The 17,030-nt window shown below is 40.0% G+C and overlaps 1 protein-coding gene across 2 annotated transcripts in view; it reads right to left on the bottom strand.

Moving 5' to 3' along the window:
* SMC5 (structural maintenance of chromosomes 5) overlaps positions 1-17,030 on the bottom strand; it is a 61,749-nt gene that overhangs the window by 41,088 nt on the left and 3,631 nt on the right. For both annotated transcript variants that reach the window (XM_048931285.1, XM_048931286.1), the window contains exons 2-7: positions 16,863-17,004; positions 15,439-15,491; positions 9,573-9,735; positions 7,937-8,071; positions 6,736-6,876; positions 4,357-4,518 (exon numbers count right to left, since the gene is read on the bottom strand). In XM_048931285.1, the coding sequence (XP_048787242.1) occupies positions 4,357-4,518; positions 6,736-6,876; positions 7,937-8,071; positions 9,573-9,735; positions 15,439-15,491; positions 16,863-17,004 (796 nt within the window). The remainder of the gene's footprint in view (positions 1-4,356; positions 4,519-6,735; positions 6,877-7,936; positions 8,072-9,572; positions 9,736-15,438; positions 15,492-16,862; positions 17,005-17,030) is intronic.

The raw sequence follows: 17,030 nt of genomic DNA, 5'->3' as shown, positions 1-17,030 counted from the left end.
AACCAGAACTTCCTGCACACCAAATTGCATCTGTTAACTCTTTTTTTTTTTTTTTTTTTTTAAACAAAAAGAGTAGGAGAAGGCCCATAATCTTTTTGTCTCAAAATGCTACCTGGGAAGCATAACAAGAGGGAAAGAAATAAGTGTGGCAACCTTCAGACATCTTACAGTGTCTCACTGTCATATTACATAACTTCAGTTGTCACTAAAATTAACAGGTTTAAAACATCATCACTTTTTCAAAAGTATTCTGAAAGAGCTACTAATTACAAGTCATATTATAAAAAACAAATGGCATTATAATCGCACACGTTATGCTTTCACTACATATTTATCTTCTTCCCTGAATGAGTAAGGCAGGAGAGAAAGCCTGAGTAAATTACAGTGCAGGCATAATCACAGCATTCCCACTGGAAGGAATATCCTCCTACAATTCAAGTCACACTGGAAAGCTTCAATAGAGAGCACATAGAGATAATTGCGCAGAATCTTTCGCCTCTTACAAGCTAAAAGGTCACACAACTTAGAGGCCCTGACTCTGCTGCTGTTTGCATGGAGGCAAGATGGAACAACACACCTTCTAGTAGGAATTCACTACACTACAGTTCTGATTCCACAATGCTCTCTCTAAAGATCTCAAGTATCACTCTGAAGATGAATACCTCTTTCAGGAAACTGATAAGAAAACATTCATAAAACAATTCTGAAGCCCCTAAAACTCCAAGCATTATTCAAGGAACAATATAATATATATAAATTTTTAGTCATCATTATAATTTCAGTTGTCACATTTATATATACTGACTTAATAGAACAGATTAACAACTGTACTCGTGTTTATAGTTTTCATGGTACAACCATAACACTCTGCTTTGTAGTATCAAATATTGTCAAAAATCGCAAATCAATTGGTGCCAAAACTATTCCAGTATTCTCCCAATTTTATCATCATTTTCATTCAAAATGGGAGGATGCAATTTTCTTCAGAACCCACACGTCTCATAAGCCCAAAGCAGACAGCGTGACTCATTTTTCAATCTAATCGATTTATTGCAAGGTGTTAACACAGTGACAACAGAAATAGCCATTCTCTCCAGGTACAGTAATTTCTTCCGAAGTTTAACTCCCTTTACTTTTACACCCCTCCTTCCAGGCAAAATTTACAATGCTGGGCCTGGCTTTTTGCCAACAAAATGCAAGCAACACATAACAACAAGGCAGTTTATCTCTGTTATCATATATTCTCAAGCCAAGAATAACCTCTCCACAACCAGTAGGGATTACAAGTATTTGGTAACATATAAGCCTCAACCAAAGGGCCTAAAAACCATCAAGCTCCCTACAGGTCTGTGTCCAAAACAGGGAAAACTTCAGATGTTAAACTGCTTTCTCTTAATGCCCATCTGAAAGTTTGTTTAAAAAAAAAAAAAATTCAGGCAAAATTGAAGTTATACTGGTTTTATAATAAAAATTATTCACTGATCAACTCATCCTGGTTTACAGCATAACTATCTCTGAAATTAACCTCCTGACAGCACAGCAACAAGGAGCATACTTCCAATGAACTTATTTCCACAAACAAACAAAAAAGGTATGTGGGAGTTTCAACAGACTAGAAAGACCTACTGGTGCAGAAGTCCAAGGAGTGTGTGCATAACTTTAACATAACTTCTAATAATGTCAAATAAAGTCTACCTGCATTAATGGGCAGCTATTTATCTCAACGGTATCTCTTAACTGAACAATATGATAGGAAGATACACAGTTAAATGAAACCTCTTGTTAACTTGTCTGTTGTCATACTGATGTTGAAGGCATAACTAGACATACAATAGATTTCCCTCTATTGTGCCTCTCAGCACAATCTAGGACTCTGCAGGGGCTCTGAAGATGGCATGCTAATCATCCAAGTTAGACTTGGGTGCACCATTCAACATCAGGGAAAATTCTGGTTTTGGAAATGCTGTATCATAATGATATATAGAGTACTACAACACAGTCAAAATACTGGAAAGTAAGCACTGAAAAAGCACTACTAGAACATCTCAGTAAAACTTCTATGAGTTGCTTATTGCAAATGTCACATCTGCCCTTCTTCACAACTTTTTGGCTTCTAGAATACTGAAAAACAAAAACACGTAATTTATTCTCCAAATCCAAACAGAATACCACTTCAGCATAAAGCTAACCTTGTAAATGTTTAGAGTTTGATACTTCACAAGTTCAGATACAGCACTGAAACAAATCTACTTAAGAGTTAGTCATAAAAGGGTGTAAGCCAATTAGGAAGCACATCTCCCCAGCTTCACTTACATAGTTCTGCAGCAAAGAGCCTATAGTATGCTCTCTTCAAGTTAAAACTGAAAGGCTCGCTATTTTGTCATAGGTTTCTGATATGGAACCTAACTTCTAAATGAGAAGAGACCAATATTTTTACAAATTTTGGCAGCAATGGTTTGCAGCAGAATTCCTTCTAGTTTTAAACAGATCAGCATAACATTTAATTAAAAATATTAATACAAATGTGACTAAAGCATAGCAAGATAAAAGCAGGCCACAAAAACAAAGCTTATCACTTCACAGGAATTTAAGTCCTTACAGTGTAATAAAAATAATCATGATTACCAACTGTTAAATTTCCCCTAAGAAAAAGCACTTACTCATAAAAAAAAAAATTACAAACAAAAAATCCCACAACAAAAACAACACACACACACTACCACCACCACCACCACCAACCTGATGAGGTTGAATATGAGCAAGCATAAACTCCTACACCTAAAGAAGAATGGCTGCATGTGTCAGAACAGGTCAGGTGCTAACATGACCTTCTAGAAAGGAGCTCTGCAAAGGACTTAGGGGTCCTGCTGGATGATAAGTTGCCCATAAGCCAGCAGCATGCCCTTGCAGCCAAGAAGGGGCCAATGGCATTCTAGCGTGCATTACAAAGAGTGCGGCCAGCGGGTCCAAGGCAGGTGATCCTCACCCTCTACTCTGTCGTGGTGAAGGCACACCTTCAGTACCGGATCTAGTTCTGCGCTCCCCAGTTCAACAAACGCAGCAACCTTCTAGAGGGTCTAGCAGAAAGCCAGAGAGATAGTGAGGGGCCTGGAGCATCCTCCATACAAGGAAAAGAAGAGAGATCTGGGACTTCAGCCTTGAGAAGATTGAGGAGGGATCACATCAGTGCCTACAATTATCTAAAGTGCAGGAGACAAGTGATGGGGTTAGGTTCGTTTCAGTGGTACCCAGGGACAGGAATAGCGGCAGCGGGCACAGAAAGTTTCATACAAACATGAGAAAGAACATCTTTACTTTGACTGTGACAGAGCACTGGAACAAGCTGCCTACAGAGGTGTTGGAGTCTCCTTTTCTGGAGATATTCAAAACCCACCAGAAAGCTTTTCTGAGCAACACTGGATGGAACCTACTTTAGCAGTCAGTTGGAATAGATGATCCCCAGCAGTCCCTTCCAACACCTACAATTCTGCTTTTCTGTGAAATGCCATTGAAGTTTCAGACTCTGACTCTATGTGTGCTTCATTACAGAAGGTGCCATAGGTGCCTTTACAAGTCTTTGATCTGATCAGTCACCTTCCAATACAACTGCAGCAAACAGTCTCATATTAGTAGTTAACTTTGGTTAGCTATTAAAAATTTTTACTGCCTACACATATAATCACGTCTGCAGACTGATTGGGTACTTGATAGTTAAGTCCTGCTGTGAATAACTACCTTACTATTTGTAGTATAAAAATTGCAATTTTCCTGATCCCTAAAAAGAAAAGCTACCGAAAAACTAGACACTGATGTAAAGCATAGGCAGGCCAGCCATTTAAATTCTCTGCATAACAATATCAAAACTGGCGGAAGAACTACTGTCTACTAAAAATATTATACCCTACTTATGCAATGAAGGCTAAACACTAGAGAAAAGCTGTTAGACCAGGAATTTGGCCTAAATTATCCACCAAACTGGCCACATTTTTAGAAGATATAAAGAACATCCACAAGTAAAGTATAGATCAGCTGAAAACACACATCAGATTTAATATCTTAGGGAAGCACAATATCCCTGAAGATTCTGAAGGAAAAATACAAAGCATGCCTGTTCTTGTAATGCCAAGAGTGGACTTCCAGAGTGGATGCTTCAGGTTTCTTATGAAATGCATTCCTTACACTTTACTGCTTTATAGGAACAGATGTTCAAAAGGCAGAACCAACACCAAGAGCACTTCAAAAAATTATTCTAAAACATATTATGGCACACTAGGAAGAAAGATTCTACTTTTTTACACTTTACAAAGCTGAACAAAGGACACCTGAATACTTTAACTGAGAGCTTAAAATACTTACCGTATTTCTGATCTTCATATTCAGACTATTATAAGATTCTTCAAGTTCTCGGATTTTTTTTGTCAGTGGAGATTGCATTTCCTTCAGATTCTTCAGTTCTTCCTTGGCCTGGTCTCTCCTTTGTTTTACATCCTCATGTTGCTGACGAACAGTTTCATATTCCTTGGAGGAGTTGCAAGTAATCAAGATTTTTGTTCTTCCATTCTAACAATGCTTCAAAATTTTAAGTAACTGAACAAAAGTTTTAAGAGAAATATCTCTTTCATAGGCTACAGCTGGGTGACTACTCTCATAATCCTCCCATTATTGATCACTATGACCAAAAGATACAGAGATCATCTCATCTTCAATGAGCAACATGCACATTTAATGGTTCTCAAGTGACAGATAATAGCAGAAGAAATCCGCTTGAAACAACTCTTCCTCTAAATTCATCCAGGATAAACGCAAAAAAGGTAATTATTTAGCCCATCTACATTTGGAGCATTAATTAGGCTGAAGTTCTTAAGCTACGAAGCAAATAACCACAGAAAACTTTAGGAGAAAGAAAAGGATGGAACAACTAGATTAGAGCTAGTACCATATAACATTGCAGTAAACACAAATAAGGCAGGGGAAAGAGAGAGAGAGAAAGAAAACTTCACAAAGCAGACATGGAAAAAAACGAAAACAAAAAAAAAAAACACAAGAAGTTTCCACCTTCAACTACAAATGTCAAAGAAATCAATATATAGGGTGTCCAATCTATGTGCAAGAAGCCTTCCAGAGAAAAAATGGAAAACAGTGCAACTATAAGAAAACGCTACTACTAAGAAACTGGGAATTTTGGGAAAGAAGGTTGAGTCATTATTAGAAACTAGTTTATTTTTTCATATTACATCACCTGGAACAAATAAATTAAAAAAAAAAAACGTGGTCCAATGATTGTTATATGTTTACAAGAGAAAAAGAGATACTCAGAGGAGAAAAGGAGAAGGAAGAGATACGCACAAGTAGGATAACAGAGGAGGAAAAAAGTGCGCTGGATTTGACAGGCACGAAGAAAGCCTCTGGTCCACTGCATATGCCCTTATTACTCTAAGCTTTGAAACAAAACAGAAGAATAGAATACAAGCTCCATCTGTAAGAACTAACTCTGCATTATCTACCACTGGATGGGACTTACATGACAACGCTTGGTAGGTGGGAACTATAGTGGTGGCCTCTGTGTGCAGAGCCCAGATCGGAGCCAGCTCCAGCTGCTCCAAAAGGGACCCACTGCTGGCCAGAGCTGAGCCATGACCAACACTGGGTGTGTCTCAGAGAAAGCAGACTGAAGAAAGGCAAAAAACTGCCATGCAACAGCAGCTGGGGGAAAAGGAGTAAAAAACTATGGGAGAAACAGACATACAACCTCCAACGTCAGTGCACAAGGAGGGCAGGAGGTACACCAGGTGTGGAACATAAGTTTCCAGCAGCTCAGGAGAGGTCCATGGACCAGCAGGCTGTCCAGGAGAGATCCAGGAGCAGCAGGCTGTCCCTCTGCAGGGTGGTGCAGATCTCCACATACAGACTGTGAAGGAGCCCACAGTACAGCAGTGAATGTGGCCTGAAGGAGGCTGCAGCATAGGAAGAGCCCCAGAAGAAGCAGGCCCCAGGGGTATGGAGCTACTGCCCATAGTAGAGCAGGAGATACAGGGAAGCTGGTGCACATGGGGACTTATGGTGTTGCAGTACAGTCCTAAAAGGTGGGCCCCATAGTAGGGAGCCATGCTGGAGCAGCACTTGGAGAGCTGCATCCTGTGGGAAGCCCAGGAAGGATTAGTTTGGGAAGGATGGCATTCCATGGGACAGACCCCATGTGAACAGGGGAAGGAAGTGACCACAGAGGATGTGACAGCAGAGATGAAGAGTTACAAGTCCCCACTCCACATTCCTTTGTGCTGCTCCGAGGAGGGGCTGAAAAGCCAGTTTTGGTTTGCTTTTAGCTTCTCACTGCTGTAGTCTGTAGCAGTAGGCAGTACATTATGTGAAACTCCCTTATGCTGAGCCTGTTTTGCCAGTACCTGTTGAGCAATCTTTGTCTTTACCTTAATTCTTCTGAGGGGGAAATTCAAGAATGTGTGACCAAGCTTAGCTGCCCATCGGTGTGATACTACCACAGTCATCACTTCCTCTTAGTTATTTAATCTATTTGTAAACATATATGATTAATAAAAAAACCTATTCAGGCTATTTCTTTTTCACAGTACCTATTTCTATACGTACGAAAAATATTTCAAGAAAGCTGCTGTAACCTAATCTAACACTAATCCCTTTAACACAGCACAGTTCTAGCATTGCTGTATTAGAAAAACTATGGCAGGTAAGAGAATCACTGAGTATAAAATGAAAACGTACCACCCAAGGTCTTTTTCTCTGAAGCATATCAATTAGGTCTAGGTGGCGCTTGCATTCATGGTATCTATCAACATCCTGTTTGTATCGTTCAGCCCGCTGCTTCATTTTTTCCAAAGAGTTGACTTTGTCTTTGCACACATTCTGCAAGAACACACATTTTCATATTTTGTAGTATCTACTCCATGCAAAAACATTTCAGAAGTCATCTATACCTCACCTGAACATTAACTATGCCAAAATTTAACAGTAGAGGACAATTTAGTATAGCAGTAATTATAGGGAAAGAATACAACCGGAATAGTTGTGCAGCTTTTTCAAGTAACTTCATTATATGCTTCCTGTGAAAACAAATGTAAGTTAAAACTGAAGAAAACCTTTTAAAATTTATTGAAGTTTCCTAATGCATTTCACCCCACAAGCTGATTCTGCTAAACACAAGTAGTGAAAATACTTCTGAAAGATCTCACGGAGATTAATAACAGAAATACTAAGATTGTTATTTTGAAGTACTGTGTATGAATGGAAGTGCACATGTGTGTGCATAAACATTAGGAATGGAACTAACGATTAGGAGAATCACCTGTACTGACAACAACAGCCACTTTCCAGAACATATCATTCCAAGATACCATTCTCAGCACTGAGTAACACATTATTTCTGTAAAAATTAGAAAACTTGATATCTGGGAAATTCACAGCACAGATGAGTGTCAGAGAAAGACCCTGCATGCTAACAAAAGGACAAGCTTGCACCATATCACATATGCTAACCCTTTTCGTTTGTTAAAATTTTAAGGCAGGAAAAAAGGACTAAGAGGTAACAATCTTATCCACAAATCATGGAAATCAAGATTAAAACAAATGAACGTCTCTTCCCAGCTCATGGCTCCTAAAACAGCTTAAAAGGTATGTCCAGAAAGCAGTCAGTCCTTCAAGGACCCCAGAAAAACCATGAGGAGATCACAGCAGGCATCCCCTCACCTCTATGTTCAAAATACTTACCTTCATGTGTTTTAGTGCTTTCAAGCTCGAGAGTAAGTAAGATGTGAAAGATGTGCACTGCTGGGTAAAATGTACCTACTACAGACTTGGTAAATGAACAACAACCTGTAAAAAAAAATCTCCAAGACCTCACGTTAAATTTTATAACGTGACTTTCCCTACAGCCATTCATATCTGTCTATACAATATACAAGTTTACCTCTAGTTCTCTTTCTTTTTCTTTTAAGTTTTTCAGTTTACAGTGAAATTGATACATTTCTGGAGGACCAATGGATTTTTCAGTGGCTTCAAGTAATTCAATCTTACTCATTCTTGCAAATTCTCCAACTTTGTCCTATGAAATAATAACAAAGAAACAATACAAATACAGCAACAGTTAAAATAGTACAGTACAGTAATACTGGATTTAAATACAGTAATTCTACTTCTCACAAATATCAACTTATAGTTATCTATCCAATAGTCCAGATAAAGTTAAGTACAGAACAACTACCTGACTGAAAGGCAACCTAATCTTCCTTTACACTTGTAACATTTCATACATGGTTTTCTCTGAGCTGTTCTGGCATTATTTAAGTTTAAACCTTAGCTCAGTTGTTATTTCAGCAGCTGGGGACAGCTGCTGAGGACAAGGGTTGGCTCATCAATTTTGAACTGGCTATCATTTCTTCTGAATGAAGAAGGAACTGTTCACTTCGGGTAATTTATGATTTTTGGTCTGTCTTCTTGAATACACTTCTCCTTGAAGAGATGAATAGGCAAGACTGTATAGGTTCCGACAAGGTTCCCCTTTACTACCATCCATAAAGATCTCCATGAACTAGAAAGGAACAGAACTGTCTGCACAGAAACTCTGAACATCACTATCTCAAAGAAACTCTAACCTTCCTGAGCATGGATTCAGGTATCAAAGCAGTGTGTAACCTCCTAAGAGAGAAGACATTTCCCGTTAGGAAAATTTTTACTCTTACAAACACTGATTCTGAGTATCCTTAAGACCTACCCTATGCTCAAGAAACTCTTGAGCCACAGAAGTAAAAAAAAGGCTATTAGCAATTTCTCTTCCAACTGCAAGATCACTTAACAAGGCTGCTTTCTGGATTTTGGAGAAAGAAATCCAGACAACTTTTTGCCTTCATTTACCAACTACAGAATCCAGTTCTGAGGAAGTGACTAGTTATAAAGAGACAAAAAACACATGCAGAGATTGACAGGATAAATCAGGGAAGCAGGACTGTGGATGCCCCATCCCTGGAGGTGTTCAGGGCCAGGTTGGATGGAGCCCCAGGCAGGCTGATCTAGTTGTAGATATGGAGGTTGGCAGCCCTGAAACAGCAGGGGGGGTTGAACCTTAATGATCCTTGAGGTCCCTTCCAACCCAAGCCATTCTGTGATTCTATGACTGAAGGAATCATGCAGATAAGGGCACAAAGACAGTGCTAGACCTCAACATCTTACACCACTTTCACTACAGCTTTGCTGATGTGTTTAAGAACACCTCTACAGTAGTAGTGAGAGGACAAAGAGGCAAAAACTAGCATTGTTACATACACTAAAATAGAAGGAAAGAAAAAAAAAACATCAGCTACTTTTCCTTAGGTCTCAAAAGACAAAGACAGCATGTAAAGACTGTCCAGTTAGTAAGCTTTACAGGTCACATAGCCCCTTCCTTCTTTCAACACCACAAATACTAGTATTTGTACCTCCCCCCACTCACCTTTTGAATGGTCTTATTAAATTGCTGAAATTGCTGTAAGATGAAGAAATAAGAAGCTACAAAGCCCTCTGAAAATACAACACACCATGCATCCTCCGTACTTCAAAATATTTCATACCTGAGGAAGAAATTGGCATAAATTGTCCACCTGGATATTTAATGCTGCAACCTGCTCCTCTACTGTTTTCAGGGTTGTTAGTTTCTTGTTGATATGCCACGTTGATGTGTTGGTCATTACTTGAATCTCACGTGTGATAATGATATTCTCAGGTACCTTAAACCTGATTAGTAAAAAAAAAAAAAAAAAAAGTGCTTAGATTTTTGAGAGTACACAAAGCTTACAAAATGCACATTAAAAATTTCTATGATTACTTGAATATTTAGTAACTCAGCAGTTACAGAAGGTTTTGTTTCAGATATCCAACACTTTAATGATGAATTAATCCTACTGTATCTCTGGTGCTACTCCAAAAACATCACAAATATATCCAAGTATCAGGTCAGAGGTAGTTATTTATATAAATTATTCCTGATTAATGTACTTAAATTCAAAATATATATATTTAAAAACCATTACATATGGAATGGTTTATAGAAACACAATTTTATTTGAAATAGTAAGCATTAAAATTGGCACAATGGAGAAATAAAACCACTAAGTTCTTAGGGCAAGAACAATTCATGTACAGAATTCCATCAGTAAACTATGCATATGCATTCCAGCTGGAAACAAAGATTGCATCATACTGAATGAAAACAGCAGTATGTTTTCATTTTCTGCTTTCAAAGAATTGCAGTTCTTTGCACCAATGATGCACCAACTGCCCATTTAGTTCTCTACTTCAACACTTCAAAAATTTAGTCAGGTTAACAGTAGAAACAAATGAGCAGTGAGACAGTCATACTTTCAAAATCTTGGTCAGCACTTCAGTTTGGAAATTGTCTAGTCTGTTTGGAACACACAATGTTAAAAACAAAGAATATAGGCTCATAACATTTTGGACTTTCAGAAAGTTTAAGAATAGAGATGACAGTAGAAGTGAGTAATTCAGCAAGTGGAGTAAGTGCTGTAACAACAGGAACCTACTTGTGGAGGACTACATGAATATTTCCCCACAATCATCTATCTCCACATTTTAATCTACCCATCTTCTTCAAAAGATCTATAGATCCATGCTCCTTTTATCAAATAAAAAGTTTTTTGCAAAGGCTCTTGATTTCAGTTACAATTCAAAGACTGTATCTAATATTTAGAACTCAAATTTTAAAATTCGTGTTAACAAATTCACCTCAGGGTAAATAACAAACAAGTGTTAAGCTTGTGAGTAAAAATTAAAGGGCAAGATAAAATAGGTAACATGGCTGCGAGTGTGTACTACAGGCCACCAAACCAGGAGGAAGATGGTGAGGCCTTTAATTACCCTAATATTTGCTGGATAACCAACACAGCCAGGCACACAATCAGGAAGTTCCTGCAATGTGCTGAAGATAACTTTCTGATGCAGTTGGTGGTGGAGCAGATGAGGAGAGGTGTGATTCTTGACCTTGTTCTTACTACCAAAGAAGGGATGCTGCAGATGTGAAGGCTTGGGGTAGCTTAGCATGCAGCAATTATGAGCCAGTGGAGTTGAAGACCTTGTCACGTCAAGCAGAAAGCAGGACTGCTACCCTGGACTTCAGGATAGCTGACTCTGACCTCTTCAAAGATGTTCTTGGAGGTATCCTACCCAGGTGATGCCCCACAAACATTAGAAGGGGCCTGTGAGAGATCCTTAACACTTAAGCACCACTCCTTCCAAGCTCCAGTTTGGTGCAACCCTAAAAATAAGAAATCAAGGAAAGATGGCAGGAAGGATGAGCACGGATGAGCAATGAACTCATGGGTAAACAAAAAGGAAAGCAGGTCCACAACATGTGGAAAGAGGGCCTGTCCACTTGGGAAGAATATATGAACGCTGTCAGGACCTTAAGAATGCAACAAGGAAGGCTAAAGCCCACCAGGACTTAAACCCTGCAAAGGAGGTAAAGGACAGCAAGAAAGGTTGTGGGTTTTTTTTGTTTTTTTGTGGTTTTTTTTTGTCTGTTTTTAAGTACATCAATAGTAAAAGGAAGACTAGGGAAAACATGGGTGCCCTGGCAACAGGGGACACTGAAAAGGTGGAGATACTGCATGCCTGCTTTGCTTGTCTTTACTGTGAAGACTGCCCCACAGGACTTCCAGACCCCAGAGGTCAGAGAGAAAGTCTAGGAAATGGAAGGCTTCTCTAGAGTTGGCGAGGAGATGGTCAGAGAGCATCTAGCCAAAATCAACGTACACAAATCTATGATCTCCTGTGGGATGCACCCATGTGTGCTAAGGGAGCAGGCAGAGATAGCTGCTGAACCGATCTCTATCACGTTTGGAAGATCTTGGAGAATGGGAGTTCCTCAAGACCACAGGATTTAATGTAACTCCAGTTTTCAAAATTCTGCAAGGAGATCTAGGGAACTACAGGCCAGTCAGCCTCACCTCCATCCCTAAAAAAGTGATGGAACAACTTGTTCTGAGCACCCTCTTCACACAACCAGGAGAGAAGAAGGTTATCAGGAGTCATCATCAACATGAATCCACCAAGGGGAAATAATGCTCGACCAATTTGGTAGCCTTCTACGATGTAATCACTGGCTGGGTAGATGGAGAGAGAGCACTGGATGTTGAGCACCATGACTTCAGCCAGGTCCTCCTGGGAAGATCATGGAACAGATTATCCTGGATGAAATGCCTGATCACGTGAAGAATGAGCGTGTGATCCAAGACCACCAGCACGGCTTCACCAGGGGAAGGTCATGGCTGACCAATCTGGTGGCCTTCTCTGATGGAGTGATGGTATCAGTGGACAAGGGAAAGTTGACCAATATCATTTACCTGGACTTGAGCAAGGCCTTTGACATGGTCCCCCACCACATCCTTATCTCCAAATTGGAGGAATGTGGACTTGATAAGTGGACCACTCGATAGATAAGAAACTGGTTGAAAGGCTGCAGACAGAAGGTGGTCATCAATGGCTCTGTGTCCAGGTGGAGGCTGGTAACAAGCAGCAGCCCACAGGGGTCTGTCTTGAGACCAGTGCTTTTTAACATCTTTATCAATGACATCGATGATGGAATCGAGTGCACCCTCAGCAAGTTTGCTGAGGACACCAAGCTGAGTGGTGCGGTTGACACAGTGGAAGGAAGGGATGCCATTCAGAGGGACCTCGAGAGGCTGGAAAGGTGGGCCTGCATGAACCTGATGAGGTTCAACACAGCAAAGTGCAGAGTTTTGCACTTGGGCCAGAGGAATCCCAGGCATCCACACAGACTGGAAGGAGCGGTGCTTGAGAGCAGCCCTGCAGAGAAGGACCTGGGTGGGGGTCTTGATGGATGAAAAACTTAACATGAGCCAGCAGTGTGCTCTTGCAGCTCAGAAAGCAAATGTTATCCTGGGCTCCATCAGAAGAGGGGTGGCCAGCAGGGACAGGGAGGTGATTGTCCTCCTCTACTCTGCTCTTGCGAAGCCCCATCTGGAGAACTGTGTCCAGGTCTAGAGCCCCCAGTACAAGAAAGACAGGGAGCTGTTGGAGAGGGTCCAGAGGAGAGCCATGAAGGTGATCAGCGGACTGGAGCACTTCTCCTATGAAGACAGGCTGAGGGAGCTGGGCTTGGTCAGCCTGGAAAAGAGAAGGCTGCGGGGTGACCTCATTTGCAGCCTTTCAATACCTAAAGGGAGCCTACAAACAAGAGGGGAATCAAACTCTTGAAAGGGTGGATAACTGCAGGACAAGGGGAAATGGTTTGAAGTTGAGGGAGGGAAAATTGAAGTTGGATGTCAGAGGGAAGTTCTTTACTATGAAAGTGGTGAGGTGCTGGAACAGGCTGCCCAGAAAGGTTGTGGATGCCCCGTCCCTAGAGGTGTTCAAGGCCAGATTGGATGGGGCCCTGGGCAGCCTGGTCTAGTATTAAATATGGAGGCTGGTAGCCCTTCATGTGGCAGGGAATTGGAGATTTATGATCCTTGAGGTCCCTTCCAACCCTGGCGATTCTCTGATTCTAACACCATCTCCCACAGCATCCCTGTTATGAAACTTAGAAAGTATGGGATGGATGAGTAGACAGCGAGACAGATTAAGAAGTGGCTGACTGAGCTCAGAGGGTTGAAGTGGTGGATAGTCTAATTGGAGGCTTCTAATTAGTAGGTCGGTGCTAGGTCCAGTCTTGTTCAACATTTTCATCAGCGACCTGGATGAAGGGGTATAGAGACCAATCTCAGCAAGTTTGCTGATGGTATAAAGCTGGGAGAAGCAGGAGCACCAAAAGGCAGTGCTAGCATTCAACAAGACCTGGACATACTGGAAAGTTGGGCAGGGAGGAATCTGATGAGGTTTAACAAGAACAAGTGTAGAGTTCTGTACCTTGGGAGAAATAACTGCATGCATCAGTACGAGTTAGGGGATGACCTGCTGGAGATGAGCTTTGTGGAGAAGGATCTGGGGGCCCTGGTAGATGACAAGTTGACCATGAACCAGCAGTGAGGTAACTGGATGAAATCAGGCTCTTCTCAGTGGTGTGTAGCAATAGGACATGGAAGAAAGGCCTAAAGCTTGAACATAGGAAGTCCCATGCAAACATGCAGAACTTCTTTACAGTAAGGGGGAATGGAACACTGGATCTGGTCATGCAGCGAGGTTGTGGAGTTTTCTTCCCCATAGATATTCAAGACACATCTCAATGCCTACCAGTCAGACCTATTGCGGGGAACCAGATCTCCTAAGGAGTCTTTCAATGCTGCAAATCTGTGACTATTCATCTACTCTAGTCATTCTCTTTAACTACTTCCTACCAACTAGACAAAGTCTGAACCACTGCAATAGCATTACATCTTAACATACTACACGTTTCTCTTCAGACTTTCAAACAATACAACAATCTAGTATCTATGCTGGAAAAGACACAATGTCTTACAGAAAGTTATTCTAAATCCAGACCCATCACAACATCTTCAAAGAATGACCAACTTGACAACTCCTGTGAGCAAAAAAGTCAAAGGATTTTTTTTTCCAAAGACCTGTTCCAGCTTGTCTTTTTCTCTTAACACAATTCACATTTCATTCCATTTAGTCAGGGCAGCCAATTTTTGTACAAATTAACTATGGATTGGAATCAGTTGAGTAGTTCTACACCCAGTGCAAACATTCCAAGGATTGCGAAAAAAAAAACAAACAAAAACCACGTTGCTGTTGCTGTTTCAAGTTAATCTCTACCACAAAGCAGCCAATGATGAACTGTTAGGATAGGTTCTCTTTGTTCACATTTAGTTCACCACTAATACAGGCAGCATGCCTTCTATGACTTGTTTGCCAGTAAACATGAGTCACTGACCTAATTTCACGACTAACTCTGAATTATGTTTTAGTTGCTCTATCTTGTGTAAGCTTACTCAGAAGACTGTATTGCCAGGAATTAGTTAGATCTAGTTTTTGCATTGTTTTGTTTCAGTACATAATATTTCCAGTAAGAACACAGAACAATCCTTCAGGTCAGCATCAGCGGTACAATGAAGGCAGAATACTGGTTTTAGAATATATACCACATTCATTCTTTTTCCTTTTTAAGTCACTTCCAACCACTATATCATGACAGTAGTACTGACTGAATCAATTCTGCCCTCCATACCATCAAAAACTCAACACATTATATATACATCAATCTTTTTCTACATATTCTTTGTGCACAAAGACAAGGCAAAATGGTTCAGAAGGCAAAATTTAGACCTACCGTCACTGTCATTTGTTGAGTTATATGTTTTAAAGCTTAAAATGTTGAAGGGGAAAAAGAAAAAAGAAGCCATCAGCTACAGCTTAGAGGAAGGTCTCTGTACATGATCTTTTTTCCACAGCTACATAAGAAAGTGTATGACAAAATGAACTAATTAAAAATGCATGAGGAAATATAATTTTACTACTTACAGTTCAATTTCCACTAGACCTTTCAAACACCCCTGCTTTACAAAGAGACCAACCTAGAAAATGAATTACAGAAATTAATATTGCAAAATAACACTGCTTTAAAATGTAATCGCTTACCGAAATATGCATTTGTACTATAGGCTTGCTATAATGGTATATATTATTGAAAACCTTACTTTTCTTCTGGCTGTGTATTAGCTAAAAATAAAGGAAGATGCTATTAATTTCCTCTTTCATAAAATAACAGCACTGGAACTTGTATTTCTGATCAATTTCAATCTTCAGAACTGAAGAAATTACTGCCAGCAGATCCACAGAGATTAACAAGTTCAGTAAACAAAGGCAACAAAACTCAAAGGCAGTGGCACGTGTTAATACTAATAGTATAAAAGTATATAATCATAAAAGCAGCAACACAGTGCTGCCATGTAGGCAATTTCCTTATTTACCTTAGATTGAGATAGAGCTGTAATATGCACAAACATTTACGTAACCAGATTGAGTGCTCCAAAGAACTACTGAAATGTATTTCATTTAACTGAAACAGCCCAGAAAGCAAGAGGAAAAAAAAAAAAAAAAGCCAACAAAAAAAACTGACAATAAATAAATAAATTTTCTATTCTAAAGTCACCATATAATCTCAAGGAAGTAAATATGATGAATCCTAAATTAAAATAATAGCAAAACTGAAAGTCATCCAGATTAATGGCTCCAAGCTTTTATAAAACACCTTTACACATACCAAGAAAATCTTATTTCTATGGGTGACACTCTGCAACACTGTGGAAATCAGAAGTGAGTTATCTTCAGATAAGACATTTTCTTTATTCAGGTTGCATTACAATTCAGGTATTTTCCGTTTTTTAATTTTGACAAATCAATCAGCAGTTAAATAGGGCAACCATTTTGGTAACAGCCTTGTCTCTGGCCCAAGTTATTCTACAGCTTCAACACCTTATATTTTTTACAAAAACAGAACACATCAAAGAAAACAGTTCATTCATTCCTTTCCCCTCCCTGCTGGACAACACTCTCAATGAAGAGCTGTATAATCAATGAATATACATATGTTATAATTAAGAAATATACGACAGAGTTTGACTAAGCAGGTTGTTACACCAAAAAAGAATAGATAGAGGGCTTACCCTTGCCCTGGGCTCACTATAAAACCTCACTATAAAATCCCAAAGGAAGGATCTCCAGAAAGAGATCCTTCCCCACTGGCAGTCAGCTCTTAAGAGGGGTCTAGGAGAGGTGCAGCCAGGCTCCACTCCTTCCAGCAGCACAGGTGAGTTGCCTTCACCTGTGCTCCTGTGGCTGACTCATTGCTCACCTCAGGTGATCAATCAGAGGTTCAGGCCTTGATTCAGCAGTTCCCATACAAGTTCACATTAAACATGAAAATTAAAAATGTTCATAGTCACCTTTTCAGCCCGTCCTAAGAAAGAAGGTTTTCCAGCCAGTCCCAGACAGATGGCACAAACAATGCTTGACTTCCCTGTTCCATTAGCGCCTATAATCATGTTCAAGTTGGGTCCTGGATGTACTTCACAGATGTCATATGTTCTGGAAAACACAATATTTTCTTCATA

Source organism: Lagopus muta, chromosome Z, assembly GCF_023343835.1.
Source record: "Lagopus muta isolate bLagMut1 chromosome Z, bLagMut1 primary, whole genome shotgun sequence".
NCBI lineage: Eukaryota > Metazoa > Chordata > Aves > Galliformes > Phasianidae > Lagopus > Lagopus muta.
This window is presented reverse-complemented; position numbering and strand designations above follow the sequence as displayed.